General features: G+C 45.2%; 1 protein-coding gene across 5 annotated transcripts in view; it reads left to right on the top strand.

Moving 5' to 3' along the window:
* Window positions 1–18706, top strand: part of LOC114681853 (protein NDRG3) — a 67740-nt gene extending 49034 nt beyond the window's left edge. For 3 of the 5 annotated variants that reach the window (XM_028855609.2, XM_028855607.2, XM_037205377.1), the window contains 9 exons: window positions 3727–3783; window positions 5518–5621; window positions 6594–6659; window positions 6778–6829; window positions 9054–9101; window positions 14479–14514; window positions 14696–14747; window positions 16037–16075; window positions 17175–18706. In XM_028855609.2, the coding sequence (XP_028711442.1) occupies window positions 3727–3783; window positions 5518–5621; window positions 6594–6659; window positions 6778–6829; window positions 9054–9101; window positions 14479–14514; window positions 14696–14747; window positions 16037–16075; window positions 17175–17356 (636 nt within the window). In that variant the 3' untranslated portion in view covers window positions 17357–18706. The remainder of the gene's footprint in view (window positions 1–3726; window positions 3784–5517; window positions 5622–6593; window positions 6660–6777; window positions 6830–9053; window positions 9102–14478; window positions 14515–14695; window positions 14748–16036; window positions 16076–17174) is intronic. The other 2 variants (XM_028855611.2, XM_028855610.2) reach the window with 1 other exon arrangement.
* Window positions 18707–25555: the final 6849 nt, after the last annotated feature.

The raw sequence follows: 25555 nt of genomic DNA, 5'->3' as shown, positions 1-25555 counted from the left end.
CTACTCTGTTCTGACTTCTATTACCAACAGATTGGTCTCGTGTTCTGAAGCCTCATGTAATTGGTATTGTAGATTATATTCTTTTGTGTGTCTCTTCTTCTTCCCCCATCTCTTCTGCCCCCTGCCCCCGCCCCAGGACCGAACTCAGGGCCTTGTGCTTGCTAGGCAAGCACTCTACCCCTGAGCTAAATCCCCAACCCCTTCTTCCCCTTATGATTGCAACAACAACCAAGAGTTTCTTGCTATTGTATTTGTGTCTTCCCTGTGGTCTAGGGAATGAATCCAGGCCATTTCACATGCTAGAGAAGTACTATAATGTTATGCTATACCCCAACTCTTATCATCTTTTTAAAAGTTATAGGTTATAACTTGAATATCCCTAAGAGGCAGTGACATCTCTGCCTATTTTTGGAATATTCTTGTAAAGTTCCTTTTAAAATTCTCTGCCCTTCTTGTGTGAATCCCCATTCAACATAAAAACATTTTACATGAATGGAGCTGGAGAAATGGCTCAGGTGTTAAGAGCACTGGGTGCTATTCCAACCTGGGTTCAATTCCCACCACCCACATGGCAGCTCACATGTGTCTCTAACTCCAGTTCCAGGCATATGACACCCTCACATAGACATACATGCAGGCAAAACACCAGTGCATATAATAATAAATAAATATTTTTTAAATTTTGCATATAAGCCTCCTGCTAGATTCTTTCTTGTATCTCAAATGTCTTAATCTGGCTTGCATTTACTTTCTTAATAAATAAAATGAATGAATGAATCATATCTCTAGTAAACACAGAAATAGCTCTTTCTTACTGTTCCAAGAGTCATGAGGATTATTACTGTTTACCATATGAAAAATGAAGAAATTTGATCTCTGAAATATGTGCCAGCAGATAGGAAACAAAATGAGTATGCTAACTGTTGGTTTTAATGCGGAGGCGCTGTGTTATTCATTAAGCCCCGCTGTAACTGTGTGAGAAGGGCCACGAGGCAGGACAAAACCCACTATCAGAGTTTCATTAGGAGAAGGGAGGACAGAAGAGAGCGTGACCAGACCTGTGGAAGACATGCAGAGAGAGGGGTGGGGGGAGGAGAAGAAAGGGGAGGAGTCTGTGTCCAGCTCCCTATGGATTCCCCTGCACATGCGCATATGGGCTTCCGGAGCTACACACGCATGCACATAGATTGTGTGATCACTCTGTGCACAATTATGAGATCATGCAGCACACTGATTACGTAGGACGTAAGGCCCCTTACTTGCCTACTGAACTTCGCATGTGCGGTCAGGTAGCTGGGGGAGTGGCCAGGAATTCCAACACTAATGACCTAATGAATATAAAAATCCTCAGGGTTGGGGATTTAGCTCAGTGGTAGAGTGCTTGCCTAGCAAGCGCAAGGCCCTGGGTTCGATCCTCAGCTCAAAAAAAAAAAAAATTCTCATGCTAAACTAGAGTAAAAGAGAGATCATGGAAAAGGCTTCATATTCTGTTAGCATTGGGTTCTCCTATGTTAAAACATGATTTCCTGTTTTCAGATTGCAGTGGAAGCACTCCATTTTCTTCTTGAAGGCCAATGTTATTTCTGTGTTTTAATATAAATCCATGGGTGTTGAAGTTAAAGCAGTGATGTTTTCTGTAAGAAAAAAAGAACTTAAGCTTTCATTTTCTTATCAGCAAGATGGCTTAATGTAAAATCTCATTTTTAAATACCTGCTCTTAAATACTTTTTGGTTACCATGAATGTCTTTGTAATTTGCCACCGAAAGACATGTTTTCCAGAGCACTACAACCTCATTTATCACATGTATCAGGGACTCACTGATACTCAAACCCATGACATCTAGTAATTCAGTATCTGAGAACTTTAAAGGACAGTGATGTAGATTTAAGGGAAGGGTTAATAATGATTTTTAAAGAAATTAACACATTTAATGCTTACTGTATAGCAGCCACTGTTTTATTTTTTTTGGAGGGGGAGGTTCTTGGTTTTTGTTTGGTTTGGTTCTGGTTTTTTGAGATAGGATTTCTTTGTGTAGTCCTGGCTGTCCTGGAATTCCCTATGTAGACCAAACTGGCCTCGAACTCAGAGATCCACCTGCCTTTGCCTCCCAAGTGCTGGGATTAAAGGTGTGTGCCACCATCGCCCAATTTTTTTTTTTTTTTTTTTTTTTAGCGTTTAAACTGCTCTTCTCAGGTTAACCAAGTCAATTAGTAAATTATTTAAGGTCACATAGCGATAAACTTACCAAGCTAGGATACTTGTGAAAACATTATTTGAGACAAAAAGATAGACAAAGTCTAATCACCAAAGAGAAGGTAACAAAAATTTGATACTATAGAATAAAATAGTATATGATCAAAATTTTATCTTATTTAGGCCTGATGTGAGATGAGTATAGAGTTTGAGGCCAGACTGAGCTATATTGTGAGACCTTGTTTCTAAAACAAACAAACAAAAAATATTTTGGCTGTTTGATAAGGAAAATTATAAAATTCTCACATAAAGAAAAACCTGTCTAGGCCAGGAATGGTGGCACACACCTTTAATCCCAGCACTCTGGAGGCAGAGGCAGGCAGATAGATCTTTGTGAGTTTCACGATAGCCTGGTCTGTTTTCAAATTCCAGGTAAATGAGACCCTGCCTATATTTTCTACCTATCCCCAGACCAGATTCTGAGCAGTCTGTCTGTCCCTCCCCACACTTATTTACATTTGGGGGATATGGCCTTCCCTAGCTTTGGCTGGGGAGCACTAACAGCGCTGTGGCAGCTGCTGTGGAATTCTCTCACAGTCCGACTGGTGTAAAAGGTGCTCGCTCACCTGTCTAGTGTAGCACCCCCGCACTTAGATGTGTAACAACCTAGTGACATCTAAGAACATTTTGGGGCTCTGAGCATCAGGAATAGTGCAACACATGACGTGAGCTGGGTGATGAGTCTCCTCCTCTTACAGCTGTAGTCTATGGCTCACCCACAGCCCAGGGGTGATTTCAGGCCATCTTTCCTCCTTAATCTTTCAGCCATGTCCATGTCTCTCCCTCACCTCCTCCTCTGCATCCCCACCTCCAACTCAGTGCCTCACCTCCGATCCAAGTCCTCAGTAGGAATTCCATCTAAAGCTCAGGAAGAAAGCTTAAAGGGGAATTGGCAAGATCGTTTGAGCTGGAAATGTTTCTGAAAATAGACTGTCTCCAGATTTACACAGATTGCTGCATTTATTAGACATGAGATGCATCATTTTGAAATGGGAAGAACTGGGGGGAAATGTTCAAAGTGTGAGAACATTCTGTAAATATAGCAATTCCTCCCACTGCCTGAAATACAGATGGCTAAAACTGCAAGGAATTTTCTTTCTTTGTCTCTTGCATGTCTTGGGCGGGATTGTAAGTGGATCTCTACCTGCCTTCAACCCAGTGTAGATGCAGAAATAGGGGCAGGAATGAAGCAGCAGAAGGCCACGAGTCTCAGGACTCAGAGTTTTGAAGGAATGGCCACTACTCCTTCCAGCCCTATTTCAAAGCAAGCTCTGCTCATACCATGGAAAGAATACTTAGTTTTTTCCTTACATTTTCCCCTTTTTTTTTTTCACATTTCTTTGAAATGATACTGATCTGTGTTTTTTATTTGCTTTTGAAAGATAATATGTGTAAAGTACACCTTCCTTTAGTGAACAGCCATGAAATGCTCACATACGCTCACTCTCCTAACACAGTTTTTATCTTGTAGCTCTCAGGCTTGACGACCAACATCGTGGACATAATTTTGGCTCATCACTTTGGGCAGGTAAGCACCTGTGCAACCTGAAGGGCTGGGTTTACTGGCTTGTGTGCAAAGCTTTGTTGTGCTTTGGGAAAGAACGAGGTACCTTGCAGTCTACTGGCTCCTGTAGTCAGAAGGGCATGTGGCCCTGCAAAGACCAGGTCTATGGGAGTGACTTCCCTTAGCCTCAGGGATCTTGGCACTTGGAGAGTGACAAAAACCAGCATCTCCCCCACCTGTCTCCTGTGAGCAGAATGCCATCTGTGACTGTTTGACAACACCAGTGCCTCACCAGACATCTTTAGAGCCCTCAGGAGGTTCAGGAAAGGCTTCACAGAAATACAGATTTCAGAAGAAGGAGGAGGAGGAGGAGGAGGAGGAGGAGGAGGAGGAGGAGGAGGAGAAGAAGAAGAAGAAGAAGAAGAAGAAGAAGAAGAAGAAGAAGAAGAAGAAGAAGAAGAAAAGCAAAGAACTCTGAAATGTTATTGTGAGGGGAGCTTAGAGATGATCTTATTCAGCCCTCAGGAACTGATGGACACCGGAATCTCCAGCAGGGGTGACTGTGGTCCTGTGGATAATTGTTGGTGGGGATTTGCCTCCTGTCCTGCTTTCAAAGGGAAAAGTGAGTGATGGAGAAACTGAGCAGTGAGATCAAGAGCTGTGAGGTTGCTGGAGTGTGGAGGAACAGTTACAGTGAGGGGTGAAGGCTGGTCAGCCTGCATACCTAATTCTAAAGACGCCTATAGGAACATGGAAGGTTTGAATAGATTGAGTTGGTATTACCTACTGATTATGTATGGACTAAGTTTTTTCATCTTGTGTATATAGTGTAAGCCTTCATCCTCTGGATGAACATCCAGTGCTCTCAACCACTGAGCCATCTCTCCAGCACCTTTGCCTTTTTTTTAAGATAGGGAAACAAAGGACAGAAACACAGCATAATATTCCACCATTGTCCACACAGAAAATGATGGAGCTGACCTTTGAATCAAAGTCCAGCTCCAAAGTAATAGTCTTTCCTTCATTGTTTTCTTTTATTTCATCACATTTTATCAGTGTAACAAATTTACTTTTATTTTAGAGAAAGGAGCTTATACAGGCTTATCACAGAAAATCGGCAAGCCATCTCATGTCCTGTTTCTTATAGGCAGTCACTCTTTAAGTCTTCTGATTCCTCCCTCTCTTGCCTCTGAGACAGTGCCTTATGCCCAGGCATGGCCTCAAACTGGGATCCTCTTCGTTCTGCCTTCCAAGTGCTGGGATTTTAATCTCAATCTTTTATTGGTGGGTAGCCTCCATCCTATTGTTTTATTAATAAAGGAGACATAATTCACATATACTATGTATCAGCCAAAAAGGTTCTCTTGTGTTCTTCCTAATCACTAATCCCCCTAAACAAAGTACCCACTATTCTATTACCTCTTTTCTTTACTTTGCCTGTTTTTGAACATGAAATAAGTAAAATCATAGTGTATACTGTCTGGGCCTGACATTTTTGGCTCTATGTAAGTGTCTTTAGTATATGCCATTCCATATACCAGTTGGTGCCCTCATTTGCCACAGAATATGGAACTGAACTATGAATGAGGCAAATAAAAAAGATGTTAGCCATTCAGTGTATCTGTGCATTAGTAAATCCTAAGCTCCACCCCAAGTCCCCTCATGAGCGGAAAGTCTATTGCCACTGAAAATACAAACCAGATAAGATGGACTTGTTCTGCAGCCCAGTTTACTGGTGTTTTCTTTCACTTGTTCTAGGAGGAACTGCAGGCCAATTTGGACCTCATTCAAACCTACAGACTGCACATTGCCCAAGACATCAACCAAGAAAATCTCCAGCTCTTCCTCGGTTCCTATAATGGGTAGAGTTTCTCATTCCTTCAGTTAACTGTGTAGTCCAGCTCTAAAATCTGCGTGACTTCTAAGAAAGCAGAGAGGAGAAATAATATACTGCCATTGTTATATTACCTGTGCTGTCTGACCATTCTAGGATGGAAGAGCTATAAGACCGATTTTAGAAAGAGCTTTAAAGAAGTAAACTGTGAGTTCTGAAAAGAGTTGTAGTTTCTAGGTTGTCCTGAGTGTGGGGGGAAAAGAAAGCTAACTTACATATATTCAAGAAAAGCAAATAATCATGGGGACCTGAAGGGAAGCACATGTAGGAAGACAATGGAGAGAACACTAGGGCTTGATTTTGATTCTGGTTGCTGATACCTCATCATGATGTGAATGTAAGTCAACTCCTTTTTTCTTGAGTATCTCAAACTTTACTTTCTTGTCTATTCCTGTCAGAGGGTAGGCTGAGGAGAGAGCACTGATTCCTACCTAGTAGTAGTTTTCCAAAGAGGGGATGTGGTGGGAAAGGCTGCATTTGTCAGCTCTGAGTTTGCAGTTACACACCCAGTAAGGTGCAATGCTAACTTCTGAATCTGGAGAGCTTTCCTGCTTTTAATTGAAATGAAAATGATAACAGCTCTATGCAAAGCTATTGTAAGTATAACCCTCTTCCCAAATAAAAGTATGCCATTCCCTCCTCCTAAGGGGCTCATTCCTACAGACCACTTGGAAAATTCGTTAGACTTGAGGATTTCATTATTGCTCTTGTTTGAGTTTTAAAATTCTCCCCCTTTTTAGCATCCCATAAAATCCCTGTTCCTGCTCTGTAGCATGCAGGGTGCCATGGAAACAGCCTCAGAACGCTCAGGGTCCTTCCATCCTCAGGTGTGAAGAAGACAATGTTCCTAGACTGCCATACTCTGGATTACATGTCCAGGAAACACATGAAGGGCCATGATTTTCCTGTAAATGACCCTGATTCTGCTTGGTTTGTCTAGACGCAGAGACCTGGAGATTGAAAGACCTATACTGGGCCAAAATGATAACAGGCTGAAAACACTGAAGTAAGTCCCTGAGTCTCCCCCACTGAATGGCTGTGTATCTGCCTTTCGTGACGAATCCATCGCCCCCAGTGTTTGTGCTTACTTGCTGACTGACTCCTCTTCTTCCTTGTTTTCCTAGGTGTTCTACTTTACTGGTGGTAGGGGACAATTCACCTGCTGTGGAGGCTGTGGTAAGTATGTCCTGATGTGAGCAGGCTGGGGTTGAAGTGTAGTCAAATGTATGTGGCAGGCACACCGCTGACGTGTGTCATGGGAACATGACCACATGGGGTCATGCTGTATCTAATTGCACCTACCAGGGTTTGCTGTTACATGTTTTGAAAATCAGTTCCTCAGCTGTCACCAGGTCTCATCAGATTGGTTAGTGTGGTCCTTGACAGTGTGCTGCTGTCCATTCTTGTGGCAGTCATTGTCAGATTTTCGGCACTCAGCCTTCCACTTAAGGGAAGTTAACCACCACAGATTCAGCAAATAAGGCTGCAGAGGGCCACAACACTTTTTCTTGTGTTGACTTAAATAGCGTGTTCCTTTATTTTTTAAAGGCATAGTTTAGCCAAATAAGTAAGGCCTTTTTATCTTATTTCCACACTTCTTTTTTTTGAGAGGAGGGGCCTCATCCAAAACACAGAGTAGACACTCCTCTAATCACCCGTTAGACCTGACTCCCTGGCCAGAGCCCCCTATGCCTCTGGTGGTGGGGACTTGAGAGGTGGCCCTGGGACTGACTATCCAGGAGAAGCTCCACAGGTGCTAGTTCAGGATTGACACCTGGCTTTGTTCACTAATTCAGCATCATTTTGAGCATCCCCTATTTGTTCAGGGCTGAGGAGTAACAGATCTATTTGAGGATTTTGAAAATGCATAGATGTGTCAGAGTCCAGTGACTGAGGCTGGGAATGTAGGTCAAGGCAGAGCACTCACATGTAAGACCCTGGGGTCAGTCTCCAGCCCTGCAAGAAAACACTGGGTCCTGGTGATTGTGGTTAGTTAGACATGGAAACACGGTCAATTGTATGAATTACAAAGTAGTAGATAAAGGAAAGCATGCTTTATTATGCTAAATCCGGACATGGAGATTGATTTCTTAAAATATTTACAGCTTATCCACTATGTTCGGAGCACTGTGACTAGCCATTAGATACCCACTCTAAAATTCTACCTGTAGAATCATTGCATCTGCTATAGAAGAAATGGTGCATTTATCACAACCTGCCTTGTCATTCACATAGAGCAAGCTAAACCTGATTGATCTTGGCTTTTAGATCACCTCCTGATTTTAGAGGAGTGTTGTATACCTGCCCATCAGCAATCCCAAGATCCAGAGTTCACCTGGATTGCTGATTCTTACCTAGGTAACTAGAGCCACTCCCGACGGGCCCACCGCCTCTTCAGTGTGCACACACGCCACTGCTCTGCTAACCACTCGGAAACCCTCCGCCTTCCACAGTGAGCTCCAGTCTGCCCTGGCTTTGCCTCTGTGCATCTGCACTTGACACTCGCCACTCTAGTGACACGGGGACTGCACGGCCCTCCTCTCTCTGCCTCCGGGAGTCCCCAGACACCCACCTTTCCTTCCTGTCTATCTCTGCCTCTCTCTGCCTCCGGGAGTCCCCAGACACCCACCTTTCCTTCCTGTCTCTCTCTGAAAACCCTACCTGGCTTCCCATGTGCTCATTCCACACAGCTGTGAAGCTTTCAAAGTGATTTCATTTTCTTTTGTGGTGTATATTATCACAGGTTTTATGTGTATATTCTTAGAAAACATAAGGGAGAGCTGTTTGAGTGAGTGAGCCATAAACTCTTGTCCTTTGACAGCTGGAGGTATATAGCTCAGTGATGGGGCATGTGCTCCGAGATTATTTTCCCAAAATATTTTCTTTGAGGTCCCTGCCTTCATAGATAGAAGGATACAAGATCCCATACATGGAGATGTACCAAGCTGATGTCCCTGATTTTGCTGACCATTGCAAGGGAACAGTCACAGAAGAACTCAGCTTCACATTGGGGAGCCAGAGACCTTGAGGCAGAAGAATCAGTGGTTGGGGAGGGACTGAGCAGGGAGGTGGAGACAATGCACAGGCCCAGCTGATAGGCCATTGGTGCTAGGACAACATGGAGGAGATCCCAGCAGGACAGGGCCACAGTCTTCTTTGTCTCTCAGAGAAGGAATGTTCCTTGCCCACATGTCATAACCAGCAGGAAAAGCCTTTAGATTCAACATGTTGTTCATTAAAAGACTGAAAGCATCAGAAGAGGAAATGGCAAAATTTTAGATGAACTCTGAACCATCAGACAAAGTGTGCCTCACACGTGACATCTAATCTCTTTGGCTTATAAGATCACTGGGATGGTAAGTCTAGCAATTTATAAAATTGTTTTTTGTTTTTTTTTCAGGTTGAATGTAATTCTCGCCTCGACCCTATAAATACAACTTTGCTAAAGGTAATGTGTCTTCTTTCACAGCCAACCAGTTGTGATAAGTTAGATACCCTTCAACTCTGTGTTTTCATGCAGAAAGGATAATTCTCTTCCCTCCGCTCATGGGCACTTGTGTGTTCTCTTCTCTCTCTCTCTAAAAATAAGAAAAACATATTAATTACATTTATGTATTTATTGGTAGTAGACACAATGTGCCGACACACAAGGACAAGTTACAGAAGTCAGTTCTCTCCTTCCACCACGTGGGTCTCAAGGATGGGACTCAGGTTGTCAGGCTGGGCTGCACTGGCTGCAAGCACTTTTATCCTCTGAGCCCTCTCACCAGCCCAAAGAATATATTTTCTAAATTCTCATATCTTGTCCACTAAAAAAATATGTTGTAAAATACTAGTATCTTTTTTCCCTATGTGTTTTTAGATCATAAGATCAGAGGAGCTGGAGGTCTGAGCATGGTGGTACATGCCTTTAATCCCAGCACTCAGGAGATACAAGTGCGTCTCTTGCCTGGGCTACATAGAGATACCCTGTCTGGGGGGAAAAAAAAAGAAGAGGAAGAAGAAAGAAAGTTGGGATGGTGGCCTGTGCCTAATAATTCCAACTGGTAGGAGGCTAAGGCAGGTTTGCTATGAGTTTAAAGCCAGCCTGAGCTATATAATGAGTTCCAGGCTATCCTGAACTACAAAACAAACAAGCAAATAAAGATTAGAAGATATTTATAGCCCTATATTTGTTTTCCTCCATTTATGTCATAAACATTTAGTGAACGTACAAAATTACAAGAACTAAGGTGGTGAATGCTTTATATCCTGAGTCCTGTTGTATTTTTAAGGAAACTTCTAAGAATTTCTTAATGATAAGGGGTACATTTTTTTCTCTTAGGCCTCCTTGTACTTGTTAAAAGTTTCCAGATTATCAAGATCCACCCTCGACGGGTGGTGACAGCGCACACACATTTAATCCCAGCACTTGGGAGGCAGAGGCAGGTGAATCTATGAGTTCGAGGCCAGCCTGGTCTACAGAGTGAGATCCAGGACAGTCAAGTCAGAGAAATCCTGTCTCAAATAAGAAATTCACCCTCATGAAGTGTCCCCTACAGAAGCTCTGGCTGAGTGTGGTCAGAACTGGAGTCTCTGCTCACATGTTTGGGGAGCTGGCCTGCTGCTCTGCTGCCACTGCTCTGTCTCCCTCCGCGTGACTCCTGCCTCCTTCCCTCTCTCTCATGTGTGTGAAGGGCAGGCACTGTCAGCAGCAGCAGCATTAGTTCTCAGAACACACAGAGCACACTCAGTGCTTGGAGCTGCATAACTCTCGGTGCTCTGGACTCCCGATGATCGATGGCCTTCTCTAAAATATGGATAAAAAAATTATGGTTTCAGATTTAATTTTTACAAAGTATGGTGGTGCATGTTTCAAAAGCCAGACTTGGGAGGCAGAGAACCAGGAGTGGAAGTTCATCCTCAGCTACATGCCAAGTTTAGGCCAGATTGGGCTTCAAGAGACTCTAGCTCACAAAACCATGGGCCAGCTAGATGGCTCCACAAGTAAAGGCACTTGCTGCCAAGCATGCCGACCTGAGTTGGACCCCCAGATCTCACGAGGTAGAGGAGAACTGACCCCCACCAGAGGCTTTGACCTCCATACACACCAGGCATGATATGCACACACACACACACAAACTAAAGAAATGCAACTTCTAAAATTTAATGAAAACTAACGGGCTGGAGAGAAGGCTCATTGGTTAAGAGTGCATCCTACTCTTGAAGAGGACCCAAAAGAGGAACCAAAGTTCCCAGTACCCATGTCCCAAGGCACACAGTTGCCTGTAAGTCCAGCTTCAGGGAATCTGATACCTCTGATTTCTGCAGGCAACCTGCACTCATATGCATAGACATAAATGTAATTTTATTTTATTTTTTAAAGATTTATTTTATTGTTATTTTTAAATACATTAACCGGGGTGTGTGTGGTGTCTGTGTGTGTGTGTGTGTGTGTGTGTGTGTGTGTGCGCTTGATGGATGTGAGCCTCCTGACAGGATGCTGGCAAGCAAACCCTGGAAGAGTAGTAGCCAGTGCTACTCATACACGTAGTTTTTTTTTTTTTTTTGTGTGTGTGTGTGTGTGTATGCTTCTTGTTTGTCTTTTTTTTTGAGACAAGGTCTCACTATGTAGCTCTAGCTGACCTGGAGCTTACTGTGTAGACCAGACTCACCTTGAACTCAGAGATCTGCCTACTTCTGTCTCTTGTGTGCTGGGTCTAAAGTTGTGCACCACCATGCTTATCCATACATACACATAATTTTAAATGAAAAACTCAATTGTCAAAGAATAAATATTTTTTTAAAGAAAGAAAAACTCCAATTAGTTTTCCACTGCAATAGCCATGAAGGTTTATTTCTGGGCACACACACCTATTCACAATAGCCTAGAGCAGAGGAGACATCTCCTGTGGCAGATGGAACAGATACTCAAAAGTATCTGATGGCATCGATGTGTGACATAGTTTTTCTTGGGCTAGGGATGCACTTCAGAGAGTACCTAGTGTGTATGAGGTCCCATCATTGCAAAAAAGAAAATATATGTAGTTTTCCCACATTCTCTGCATGTAGGGTCTGTTTTATGGTTCTAATCAATCATGTGTTTGGTTTATTTTTATTTTGTTTCTTTTTCTAATTTTTTTTTCTTTGATCTTTCAAGACAGGGTTTCTCTGTGTAGTTTTGGTACCTGTCCTGGATCTCGCTCTGTAGACCAGGCTGGCCTCGAACTCAGAGATCCGCCTGCCTCTGCCTCCTGAGTGTTTCGATTAAAGGTGTGCGCCACCACTGCCCAGCTTCTAGTTTATTTTTAAATTATTCTTTGACAGTTTCAGGCATTTATTGTTTTGGTTTTGCTGTTGTTAATGGGTTTTGTTTTGTTTTGTTTTGTTTGAGATAGGGTCTCCCCAGATAGCCCTGGCTACTGGAACTCATTATGTAAACCAGACCAAACTCACAGAGATCCACCTGCCCCTGCCTCCAAAGTGCTGGGATTAAAAGTGTGCACCACCACGCCTGGCCCAGACATGATATTTTCTGGTCCCACTCTTCTCCCTACCCTTTGTTATGCCTCTGCCATACCCATAAGCCCTCCCCCCATGTCCCAACAAGTCCCCACCCCACTCTCATGTCTTTTTGTTTTTACTTTGTAACCCACTGGGCTTAACCAGGCCATTCACATGGCATCCTGTGGAGCTCGCCACTGGAGCCTGAGTAAGTCACCGTGGCCACGCCACCAAAGACAGTGACTGCCTCTCCCCCAGCAGCCCTTCAACCCCTCCTCTTTTCTTTATTTCTTTTTCTTCTTTCCTTTCTTTCTTTTTTTTTTTAATAGAAACAGTAGCTCTCTGTATAGTCAAGGCTTGCCTGGAACTCACTATATAACCTGGGTGGCCTTGCCCCAGATGTACAAGGCTTGCATTATAGGCATGTGCAACAATGTCTTACTTCTAACCAGTTTTTAGCTTCTAAACTTCTCAAAAATCTCAGCCCATACTAGTTTGGTCTGTTTTATATTTGTCAAGTTAAATGGTTGCTTCTCATGCTTGTTTTTTTCAAATTGTTCCTTCTTAACCTCAAATTCTTATGCTTTCTGTGGTATTCTCCTGTCTTAAATAATGGCTCCCATTTAAAGAAATTGTTAATTCCAATAATGAAACAGGGATTCATATAGGTTGGTTTTTTGGTTTGGTTTGGTTTGGTTTTTTGGTTTTTTTTTTTTTTTTAAGTAGCCTGTTTAATGATTTAAGATTTATTTATTTATTATGTATACAGTGTTTTGCATGCACATCAGAAGAGGGCATCAGATTATGAGACGCCATGTGGTTGCTGGGAATTGAACTCAGGACCTCTGGAAGAGCAATTAATACTCTTAACCTCTAAGCCATCTCTCCAGCCCTGGCTTTGGTTTTTTAAGACAGGGTTTCTCTGTGTAACAGCCCTGGCTGTCCTGGAACTTACTTTATAGACCAGACTGACCTCAAACTCAGAAATCTACCTACCTCTGCCTCCCAAATGCTGGGATTAAAGTTGTGTGCCACCACTACCTGGCTGAGGATTCATAAAGCTTTAATTCATTATTTTATTTTATATGTATGTGTGTTTTATGTGTGTGCATGGTGTGTGTGTGTGTGTGTGTGTGTGTGTGTGTGTGTGTGTGTGTGTGTACACCATGTGCTTGGCTGGTGTGAGGTCAGGAGAAGGTATAAAATCCTCTAGATCTGGAATTATAATTGTGAGCTGCCATGTGAGTGCTAGGAATTGAACCCAGGATCTCTGGAAGAGCAGCAGGTACTTGCTGTAACCACTGAACCATCTCTTCAGACCCTTCATATCCCTTTAAATAGAGGCAAGTCAGCCAAGTAGCCTCTCTCTGAGGTCAGATCATATCAGCTGGAAAGAATACATTGGTTTCTGTTTGGCCAACATGCAATGGGAACAGTCTTGAGCGCAGGCTGGCAGCTGCTACATCTCTGTCACAGTGTTAGAAATGCGAGTTCTCCAGCCTCATTGCAGAATGCTGGGGTAATATCCAAGAGTCAGGAGTAAACAGGGAATTCCCGTGCATACTAGCAAAGCTCTAAGACTGCTTGATGAAAACCCTTCAAAAGTAAAGAACAGTACCACCAGATCCAGCTTGGGGAGGGAATAGACAGCTCTCCACTCCTCATGGCATCACACCCCTTTGTCATGAAGACAATGAAGAGATGAAGGGAATTATAAAGTAGGCATGGTGACCCATGCCTGTGCCTAAGTACTTAAAGGCAAGAAGTGGAGGACTAAGCAACACAGGAAACCCTGTCCCTGACCTCAGGACAGGGACACGGGACCTTACGAAGCAGAGCCATGGGAGCATATTGTTTGAGGGCTGTGAGAATAAGCTTTTGGATGCAGGCAGAGCCAGGATGGAAGCTGTAGCTGATAGCACTGTCAGCCTAACAAGAAACACCTGCACAGGCCCAGAAGCTAGGCCTGGCATCCTGGGAACGAAGAGCACTGGGCGTCTCTCTCAGGTTTCAGTCCAAAGGTATTGCCAGCATCAAGACTGCATAGAGTGCACTGAAGTGATGCCAAGATGGATGCAGTTAAGCATCAGGGAGACCACAGTTCATTCCTGACCCTTTCTGTGTAGCCCTGGCTGTCCTGGCCTGGCTGGAACTCGCTCTGTAGACCAGGATGGCCTTGAACTCACAGAGATCTGCCTGTCTCTGTCTGCCTTCCGAGTGCTGGGATTAAAGGTGTGCCCCATACTGCCCAGCCATTCCTGACCTCTTTGAAAGGCCTTGGGATGCTGAGAGCATTCCCCTTAGTGGAGGTCCTGCTGACTTAGGTGTTCTTCCTCTTCTAGATGGCAGACTGTGGAGGACTGCCCCAAGTAGTTCAGGTAAGAAAGCACTCATAATAGCACTCATAATAACTACATAACTACATTTTCTCTCTCTCTCTCTCTCTCTCTCTCTCTCTCTCTCTCTCTCTCTCTCTCTCTCTCTCTCTCTCTCTCTCCTCTTTCATTTCTACCTCTCTACTTAGGTACAAATTAATGCCTTCTTTGTTTGTTTCCCCAGCCTGGGAAGCTCACCGAGGCCTTCAAGTACTTTTTGCAGGGAATGGGCTACAGTGAGTAGTATGTTTTCTATTTAGCAGAAATTTATGGGTAATAGGATACATTTACCATCTGGGAGACCACAAGTCTCAGGACATAGCCCATCTGCTAGTCAGCCTTTAAGTAGAAAACAAGAGAGTATGGAGCATTCACCCATCTGTGCATGTGTTTAAGTTATACTGGCAGCTAATATATGTCCTCAGACTAAGGTGATTTTTTTTCTGTTTGTTTGTTTGTTTTGTTTTGTTTTTCAAGACAGGGTTTCTCTGTGTAGACTGGCTGTCCTGGAATCACTCTGTAGATCAGAGTGGCCTCAAACTCAGAGATCCACCTGCCTCTCCCTCCTGAGTGCTGGGATTAAAGGTATACGCCACCACACCTGGCTCTGAGAAGTGATTTTATAGCATACTGAGGCTCCAGAATGTTTAGCTTGCCTCCTGAGGAAACCAACCATAAGCAGCATAGCCATGATTGAAATCTCAGAAGTCTGACCAGGCCCACATTAATCACTGAAGCTTTGGCTGCCTTAGTCATGAATTAGATCTTGTGATTTATATCTGAACCCAGCAGGTTTTACCTGGCCCACAGAACATAGTAGTTACTCCAGGAGAAAAGGACAGTGTCCTTTGTGAAGTGTGTTCTGCCATGAGATAAGCTGGTAGTGTTTCGAGCACATCCATGTCATGTGCTGCTGTATTGGCCTCCTACTTCTTCCTCCCCTGAGCTTTCTACTTCATCACAGAAACTCTCACTCACTTCTCTCAGGGGAAATAAATAAATACCTTTAGCCCCAGACAGAGCTCTTTACCCAGCAAGCAGGTTTTCCATCTTTGGTGTCCATTCGATAATGACCATTGGCAAGCTGCCTCGGAAGCTGGGCCCTAGGTTCAGACCTGTAGCTGCCAGGAAGACCATGTGTGTCTTGTCTAGAGTGGCTATGTTGTCCCTGTCTGTGAGCTACTACCAACCGAGCCCACACACGTGGCCCTCTGCTCACCAGGAGAAGTCCTCTCCTAGCCTAGTCTCATCCTCTCTCCAGAAAAATACCTGGTCATGCAGCTGACCTCGAAACCAGGGTAGGTAGGGTGGCTCCCTGTAGAGTGAGGATGGAATAGCTTCTTTTGTCTGTTTGGAGAAGTGACGTTAAAGGTGGTGCTTAAGCACCAATGCTCTTCTCTAGGACCTTGAGAGAAACGTTCATCCCTGGCTCAGTATCCTGTCAGCATCTTCTAGGCAGCCAAAGTTGTCACTTAGCTCGTGTGGGTCACTAACCTGCCTTTTCCTGTGTCCATCCTGCTTCCAGTCCCGTATGTGCAGCTCAGTCACCTCAGCAGCGAGTCAGGTACCTTCCTGTGCTGGCCCTGCCCGCCTCCCAACCATGCTCTTCCTGCTGCATTGGCTGCCTGCAGCATGTCCGCGGTTTCCCTGTGCAGTGAGAGCCCGATAGAACAGGGCTTAGTGTGTTCTAAGAGTTGACCCTGCAGATCAGGCTGGTCCTGTAAGAAAGAGGATTCCGCTGAACTGCTGACTCCTCTCGGTCCTCAGCCAGGGTGACAGTGGCAGCTAAAGCACAATTCCGGGCGGGGATCCCCACCACCACCTATGTCCTAATCCGTGAAGTGAGCCCTAGACAGGAACCGAAAGGGCCTGCAGCCTTGACTCTAGGTAGAAGTGTTAGCATCTGTGTCCAGAGGCCCCACAGCGATGGTGTCTTTTGACCCCAGTGATGAAATGACAGCAGGGACAGTGACTGAAGACCCAGAATTATAGGCAGTGAGTTCTGTCTGGTAAAGCCCTGTCCAGGCCATGCTGAAATTAAATGATCTTAGAGTCAAACTAGTAATGGTAACAAAATAGGAGTCTAAAGTAAACAACCCCAGAGTCAGTCCCCTCTGACCCCTGACCCCCAACAGCCTGTACCTCACCCCTGTATAGTCATCAGCTCCAGAACACCTTCCCTCCCTTCTACCCATCTGTGTCTCCTCCCCAGAGGGCAACAGTAGCCTGTGGACACGGATGGTAGTCTTGTTGTATCGGGCTTGCACTGTGTTTGTGAAATACCTTCCTACTTGTGTGGTTTGTCATTCTTTCTTTTGGTTTAGTCTTGCATGCACTGCAGGTTTGGGTCACCAGTATGTGTTCCCAAAGCCACCTTCCTAATCACTGTATGAATGGCGGGGGCGCAGCTAAGAGGCTTTACTCCACCCTTAGGGTTTCCCGTTGTACTCGGAAGTAGAATCTGGGGAGAATCGAGATGCAGGGGATCAAAGCAGCCTTGCATACAGCCACTCACCTGGAGCAAATAGTGCAAAGTGGGGGTACCTCTTCTGTCGTCCTGGGCGTCATCTTAGGTGGGCTGGGAAAGGTAGAGTCTTTGGTGAAACTTGTAGAGTACCAGAGCTTCACTGAGCTCCTTCTAATATCCTGCTTCTTTATTGCAGTACCGTCTGCCAGCATGACACGGCTCGCCCGATCACGAACCCACTCCACCTCGAGTAGCATTGGCTCTGGAGAAAGTCCCTTTAGCAGGTCTGTGACCAGCAATCAGTCAGATGGAACTCAAGAATCCTGTGAGTCCCCTGATGTCCTGGACAGACACCAGACCATGGAGGTGTCTTGCTAAGCAGATGCTACTCCCTGGACCATGCAAGTCCCTCCTCCTTGAAATGACCACTCCATAATAGAACATTTCATCCTGTCAGCGGCCTCCACTGTCTTTCACTCATGCATGGCCACAGAACCTTTCTCTAATAGCCTGGACTTCCCATTCTCTCCACACCCCTTTTTGTATATACCAAGAACCACACCATGCCATTACTGTAACATTCCAACATCTTGATCCGATCTGATCTCCATATCTTCTCTGGCCAGCCTTTCCCTAGGCTCCCTCAAATATGTACCTGACGAGATTCTTTGATTCCCAACTCCATGTGTGTGCGAGCACGCGTGTCTGTGTCTGTGTGTGCATAGTTCTGCGATTTTAGACATGCTTTCTTGTAGCGCTTCTGCAAAGGGACTTTTTTGCATTCTCAGTGGCGTTTTAAAGGGAAATATGCAGAGCAGATATCTGGATGGCTTGGACCACAAGATTGGATTTTGGTTCCACTTGGACAATATTTGCAGTGATTTCAGGAGAGAGCAGGTCTGAGGGATGTGGGGACTGTAGTTACTATGTGGACCATTGATTAGCTGTGACCAGTAAGAGTCACTTGTTACACAGATAGGCAAGGTGGCAGTCACCTTCCTTGTCCAAGTGGATTCATACATGCCATTGTATAAATCAGAAGGAGGGATCTGAAACCATAAATGATGTCTGTACAACATGGAGTTTTCTCCAAAGAATTGACCTAAGCTCCAGATTAGCCAAGGAAGACAGAAAACAAAACGCCAGGCTCTACTCTGCAGACAGAAGTGCTGTCCCTGTACATCTGATACCACTTCCCAGACACCCACACTCTGCAGGAAGTGCCTCCCAGGTCTGGATGGAGAGTGCTTCTCCATCCCTCTGTCCCATAGAAGGGGACAGTATGATTTAAAATGCCATCGATGGTGAGGGTCTTAATGGGGTAGAGGAGGAATCATTAACACATCACCATGATAAGTAAGTGTAGTCTAGGTTTCAGCAAACATTAATGGAAACCAAGTCACATTGAAGTGGAACCCATTTCTGGGAAAGTTTTAAGCGTGCAGTGTCCCTTTATAGGAGGGAAGGGGACAATCTCAGGGCAGCCCTGTCCAGGTTGTCGGTGAGGGATCATACCAGCCAGGGAGACCCTCTGAGAGGAAGCTGCCACACAGCAAGGACTCTTCTCTTGGAAGTATCCAGATGTGAGCCCAGCCAAGGTCATGTGGTTCCAAATCTGAGGAAGAGGTTTTTCACACACGCCTTGCTTTCTGCTAAGATAAGGAAGGTGTCACTCTGCCAGAGTGTGACTTTTTACAGATTAAATAAAGCTGTATATGTCTCATTGTTCCCTGGCTGCTGGTGTCATTTCTGCAAGCGACTCTCTAAAGGCTTGGGCTGGGAATGAGGTTTTTTACTGGGTCTGGACTGTGCATTTTCTTGTCTGTAATTACTTATTCCATTCAGTGACACTTAATAGATGGAGGGATGGACACTTTAGAATAATGCGTTTGAGGTATCACAGCCAGGCAGGGCATGCTAGGCTGAATTCCCCATCTACCTGACATGCCCAGAGCCCCTCAAAACTCCCGAGAAGCCTGACAGTGCTATTCTTGATGAGAGGGAACTAGAGTCTGAGAAAGCTAGTCCATACCTTATGTTCCATCATCTCTATGGAATTCCTGGTCCTATCATGTGATAATTTACAACCACTTTCCTGGGTTCTTTAAATAGCAGGCTATAGGCTATATATATATATATATAACAGGCTGTATTTTGTAGAAGCTGCTGTGTTTATGCCCTCTAAGAATAGTTTTAGAAGCCCACCTTCTTGTAAAGGGTAGAAAGAATGGTCCATTCTGGGACTGGAAGAGAGGGCTTTGCTTATATCGGGAATGAAGGATTCAGGAGGAGAGCCGGTGGCTATAACAGGTTTCTAAGGTTCCATAGAAAGTCTGCTCTCTCCTCTGATTGCCTCCAGGAGACTTGCATTCTTCCATCTAACATGCCCTCATTATACATGCTGGTCTCTTCTGGACTACCCAGTTGACTACCCACTACGACCCACAGGGCCCTGGGCCATACGCTTCTAACATGACTGAAGAGAACTCTGGATTATCCTCCAAAGACACTGTCAGCTGCTGAGTCTATGGTTGCTCTCACAGGGGGAGATTCTCAGTTTGAAAGGAGTGGAGCTAGGAACAGATATGAGTGGGCCCTTGGTGTCAAGTCCAAGTTCTAAAACAAAGCAAAAAAAGCCCACAAAATCCCAAGAGAAGACGGCCATCCTCTCTCTGCACCGTCTGTCTCTGCCTGAGCAGCAGGCAGCTCATCCTCTAGCTGAGGTCACTGTATCCTCCAGACACGGCCATTGCGATGAAAATGGGGTCAGAGGGAAGCACAGCAGCCTGGGCCCTGTGCGGTTTCTGCGGCCTTTGGCCAACACTGCCCGCCCACTCGCCAGGACCCCACAGACGGTGCCTAAGCACATAGTGTGCTGCTCAGACATGTGACAGATGATCTAATCTCTTCTGCAAATGTGGCCAGCACCTGTTTATCCTCGGCCTCACTGCCACTGTCTGGACCTCATCTTCCCCAATAGTTTACCAGGCCTTGGCCAGACCAGGAAGAAAAGTGGCAGAGTCCTGGAGAAGTGTCCAGGAAAGAGCAGGTCCCTTATGGCCCAGGGGTCCTAAAGATTATGGTCTTGCTGAACTAGAGCCAGAATGTTGATCACCTCCAATCCCTCCTTCAGCCCTGTGGAATCAGTGTTATGATCCTTCATCACAGGAGACTGGTCTGAGTTAGTCACCCATGCTACCCATGGCAGGCATAAAGCCAAACCCGTAGCCTAAACCTCATACTCATGGCCAGCTGAAATGGGAGAATTGCCCTGGTAGTGAGCAAATCCCATCCCTCAGGAGGCAGCAAAACCACCACCACCACCACCACCACCACCACCACCACCACCACCACCACCACCACCACCAAGGCTGTCCAGTCCCCAAAGTCTGAGAGGAAGGGGCTGTCCAGAACCAGCCCTGGGGGACCAGTCTGCCGGGTCCTCCTGAGCTCTGTGCTATGGACTCTGAGGTCCTGCACAGAGGCAGCAAAGAGCACTGTTTCTCCAGGTGATAAAACGGCTGCAGGACAGGTGGGCAGAAGAGTGCTCCTCCCTGCAAGACTGGGTCCTCTCAGTGGGGACTGTTCCAGGACATGGATGCCATCCCATGGCATGGATGGACAACACCTCATCCAAGCAGCACTCGGCCCTAGAGCAAGGAAGGGGCCCACTGTGTCCCTGTGCTGTTCTGTGAGCTGCTCCTCCCCAACTGTGAACCCCTTGGTGGTGCCGGGCACAGAACACAACCTCAGTGAATGACAGCTGAATAGAACCAAGCAGGTGAGATCATACCTTGTCCTGCTGAAAACTATGAGACCACCTGGAAAGGATTAGAGAGCCAGCCCCCCTCACGGAAACACTTAATATAGTATTGGAAAAGCAGCATTCCTCTAGAAACCAAGGTTTGCTTAGTCTGAGGACAAGACACTGGGCCAAACACTCTACTCACTTGGGTTCATCCTGTTGCTGTGTGTTGGGTGCCTTCGGTGGGCCTCCCAATGCTGAGGACAGGGCGATTGAACACATGTTCCAGCTGAGCCTGGTGGCAGTCACAGGACTATGAAGCAAGAGGATCACCTGAGCCCAAGAGTTTGGGGAGAACCTAGGGAACATAGTCTTCAGTTCACAGTCTTATAAAAACAGAACACAAGACAACAATAACAGAGTTTGTAACAGGACATTCAAAACCAGGAAGGAAGTATGCTCCCAGGGCTGGCTTTCCCAGGCATTATCTACCATGCCCAAGTGTTGGGTGTGGTTATCCCCACTTCTCAGATGAGGAAAGGGGACACCAAGAATGGAGTGACCAGTCAGTCCCTCAGAGCCTTGCAAGTCACCACTATGTCACATAGGCTGACAGACTCCCAGCAATCTTACCCAGTGCTCTTGGCACCAATAAGTATTCAGTGTCGCCTCTGCATGTGACCCCCATCCCAAGGTCCCCTGGCTCCTCCTGGTCCATCTCTTACCCTAGCTGTGGTCGCTGACATGCCTGGAGAGAGCTCAGTGTCTTGTCACTATCCCGGCCACCACCTAGCAGAATGTGACCCTAGGTGAAGGAATGGTTCTTCAGGCCACAGGAGTTCAAAGGAGGATCAGCAAGGGCCAAAAACTCCTAGGAAGCTTCCTGAGAAATGCTGGGATCCAGACAGACACAAAGAGATGGAAAGGGCAGGCTGGCCCGCCAGAGGGGACACCAATAGAAGGCCCCAAAGCTCCTATACAGAGATAGAAAAGACCATTGGTGTTCTTAAGAATGGAGCAAGGCCACAGTCTAGGAAAGACTGATACAAAGCAAACCACCTACAGCTTGCTGGCAGTCTCTTCATGTGAAGAAAGGGCTGGGGCTTGAACCTAACAGGAGGGGTCGCTCCCAGTGTGGGTCAAGTGTCTGGGTCCATGTTGGGATCCATGGACTGTATCTCCACCCTTTTCAGATTTCTTTTGGCAGTGTGCTTCTGAGAGTCTGCTGAGGAATGATGGGAAGAATGCCCAGTGGAGAGAAAAAAAAGAAAGGCCTGTCTAACCCAAGCTCCAGTTCCTCTGATTCACACAGGGACCCATGTGTGTCCACAAAACCAGGTAGGTCATATCTGTGGGATCACCAGGGCCTTCCCAGGCCTCATGAGTCTATATAAACTTAGATCTCACCACCTCTGGGTCTTTGGCCAACAACCCTAACACGAAGCATCAAGCTTCAAGGAGAGCCTGCAAATACCTTTTCCAGTGATCTGCTGAGTTTGCAGACTTGGTAAGAACATTGCAGAAGCAGATAAAAGAGGAAACACCAGGGCCAGTCAAGTGGTGGAGCGCCTGGTCAGCACACAGGGAGCCATGGCTTCCATCTCCAGCCCACACACATAAAATACTTAGTTCCTCAATCACATGGTCCGCATTCCAAGTGTTCAGTGGCCTCATGTACTGAGTGCTACCTTATTTCCTAGAAATTTTAATATTTTTATGTCAAAACTAGCTATGAGTTTAAGTCTAACTTTTATTACCCAAAACAGCACACTAATACTTTTTTTTTTTTTTTTTTTTTGAAGTTTCTCTGTGTAGCCCTGGCTGTCCTAGAACTCACTCTGTAGCCCAGGTTGGCCTCAATTTCGCAGAGATCCACTTGCCTCTGCTTCTCAAGTACTGGGACTAAAGGCATGCACCACCACCACCTGACTTTGTAGGTGTTTTGTTTTGAACTAAAAGTCCCTTTATTCTAGAGAATTTGAAAATATAAATATCACACAGCCAGATTAACATAGCCACTTAAGCACTTGCCTAGACTCAAAGTCTGGATAACTCAGAGAATAGTTAATTAGAATAGCCATTTAGAAGCCATGGAGCTTCCCTTTGGACTTTACACTTTCACTATCAATTAATTTTTATGCACATTCACCACACAAAAAGAAAAATCCATGATAGAATTAAAGCTAGGAAAACAAGTAGCTTTTTTTCATGACTTGTATCCATTACCCACATCCTTCCCTTCCTCATCACCTAATAATACCCTTTCTTCTTCTTCTGTCTACATGTTATACTGTACCCACACACATGTACACATCCTAGACCAGTAGGACATGTAGTTTTTTTTATGATTGGGTGACCCCAATATTATATAAATCTCTTCTGAAATCACACCTTAATTTAGAGTTTGAATAACATTACGGTTCTCCAGAAAAAAAAAACAGGAAGAGTCATGTGTGCATGTGGCTATTGTATATATAAAGATTGACAGTAAGGAATCTGCTTGTGTGAATGTGAAGCTGCAAAGTTAGATGGCCATAAAGATGAAGATCAGGGGAGAGTTGGTGCCCCAGTCCTGGGCCCTAGAGCAATATGGAGCTTAAAGGATGTGGTAGTTTAAATAAGTGATGTTCCCCATAGGCTCATATATCTGAACACTTGGTTCCCAGTCGGTGGTGCTGGTTGAGAGGCTGTGGAACCTTTAGGAGGTAGAGCCTTGCTAAAGGAAGTGTGTTACTGGAAACAGACTGAAAATTTTTGGCCTCACCCCACTTCCACTCTCTCCCCTTCATGTTTGGGGTTGAAGACTTGAACTCTCAGCCTTGCACACCTGTTGTGAGGCCTCCCCTGCTGCTGCAGACTGGCCCTCTGGAGTGGTGAGTTAAACTTTTCCATAAGTTGCTTTTGCTCATGATGTTTTATCACAGCAGCAGAAAGTAACTAATACCATGTAATTGGGTCATGTGCACACCGCACTATGGCCAGAGAGAGTTGCCGAGCATTGTGTGGAGTTAGTCATTTTCTCTCCTCATCATCAACTAAGTCTATGTAAAGATTGAAGAAAGAAGAGACACATTTTAGGTTGACATGCCAAAGAAGTTTTCAGATGAGGTGTGCTGGAAGTTGTGACTTGTCGAAAGCAGAAACAGGAATCCAAAAGTGTTGGCTGAAAAGTATGAGAGGTAATGCAGGGTTCATAGGGCTCACAGAAACTGAAGCGACAATTATGGAGCCTGAATGGGTCTGAGCTAGGTCCTCTACTTATACATTATTGTTGTACAGCTGCGTGTTCTTGTGGGACTCCTAACAGTGGGAGGGGGCCTGTCTCTGACTCTCTCACCAGCTCTTGGGACCCTCTTTCTCTTACTGGGTTGCCTTGTCCAGACTTTTTTTTTTCCCCCGGTTTTTCGAGACAGGGTTTCTCCATGTAGTTTTGGTGCCTGTCCTGGATCTCGCTCTATAGACCAGGCTGGCCTCAAACTCACAGAGATCTGCCTGGCTGTGCCTCCTGATTGCTGGGATTAAAGGTGTGTGCCACCACCGCCTGGCCCTTGTCCAGCCTTGACATGTGTTTGTGCCTGGTCTTAATGTAACTCGTTATTCCGTGTTCAGTTGATATTCCTGAGAGGCCTGCTCTTTTCTGAAGGGAAACAGAAGAGGAGTGGATCTGGGGGAGAGAGGGGGGGTTGGTGGGAACTGGGAGAAGTAGAGGAAGGGAAAACTGTTGTCAGGATATAACATATGAGATAAGAATAAAAAAGATAAAAGAAAAACAGTATGAGAAGCAAAGGTGGGGAGTTAATGCCAGGTCAGAGAGAATGTGATTTACTGATGAGCCAGAGGATAATTAGCAGATTGTTTTACTGTGAGACTGAGAGCATGAAATGTATACCTCTTCTAAGGGCTGCAGTAGTGGGATATTGTATCATAAATTCTTGGAGTGGGGCTGATGAGAACCCATCCAGCCCTGAGGATCTGTAGAAAGTTGTGGTCACTAAGGGAGGAAGAAACATTTTTTCCTGTGGTAGAGTCACTGATAAAGTAGCCATGTTCCTGTAAATGACTCATGTTCCTAAAAGCAACAAAATGAAACTCATCAGGGGATGGACACACACACACAGAACTGAAATAGAACAGTGACTGCTTGTGAAGAAAAAGGGAATCAGTGGGAATGGGATGAGGAGGCAATGATGGGTGAATGAGATCAAAGTACATTATATGTATGTCATAATGAAACCCATTGTTGTTTATAATACATATCTGCTAATAAAACATTTTAAAATTCCTATGTATTGGGTTGTAGTTGTAGCTCAGATGATATACTTGCCAAAAATGGATAAGGCCCTGGATTCCATATTCAGCAAAACACACACACACACACACACACACACACACACACACACACACACACTTCCAATTCCTACATAACAATGGAAGACTCATGTAGGGTAAAAAGGGCCAGTGAAAGAACACCCTGGCCCTGGAACCAAGGAAACACACGCTGCCCCTATATTGAAATCCAACCAACCCAGAGCATGAAAACCAACCACCCTTGAGCACAAAATCCAGCCAATCTCTGAGCTTGTCCCAAACTCAGGAATTAAAATCCCTGAAAATCTCTACCTTTGAAAGCTCTGCCCCTAAGAAACACTATATAAGCCCTGTTCCTGTTCAGTTTGAGGCTGTCTCTTTTTCCTCCCTGGCAGAGGCAGCCACTCTCCTGGTTTCCTCCCTCCCAATAAATCTCTTGAGTGAGGTTTGTGGTAACAACTTTCTTTCGCTGGAGCAGAACAAGAGATGTAACACTTTGGCTGGGTAAACTCTCTTGCTGGAAC

This window comes from Peromyscus leucopus, chromosome 4 (assembly GCF_004664715.2).
Source record: "Peromyscus leucopus breed LL Stock chromosome 4, UCI_PerLeu_2.1, whole genome shotgun sequence".
Classification (NCBI taxonomy): domain Eukaryota; kingdom Metazoa; phylum Chordata; class Mammalia; order Rodentia; family Cricetidae; genus Peromyscus; species Peromyscus leucopus.
This window is presented reverse-complemented; position numbering and strand designations above follow the sequence as displayed.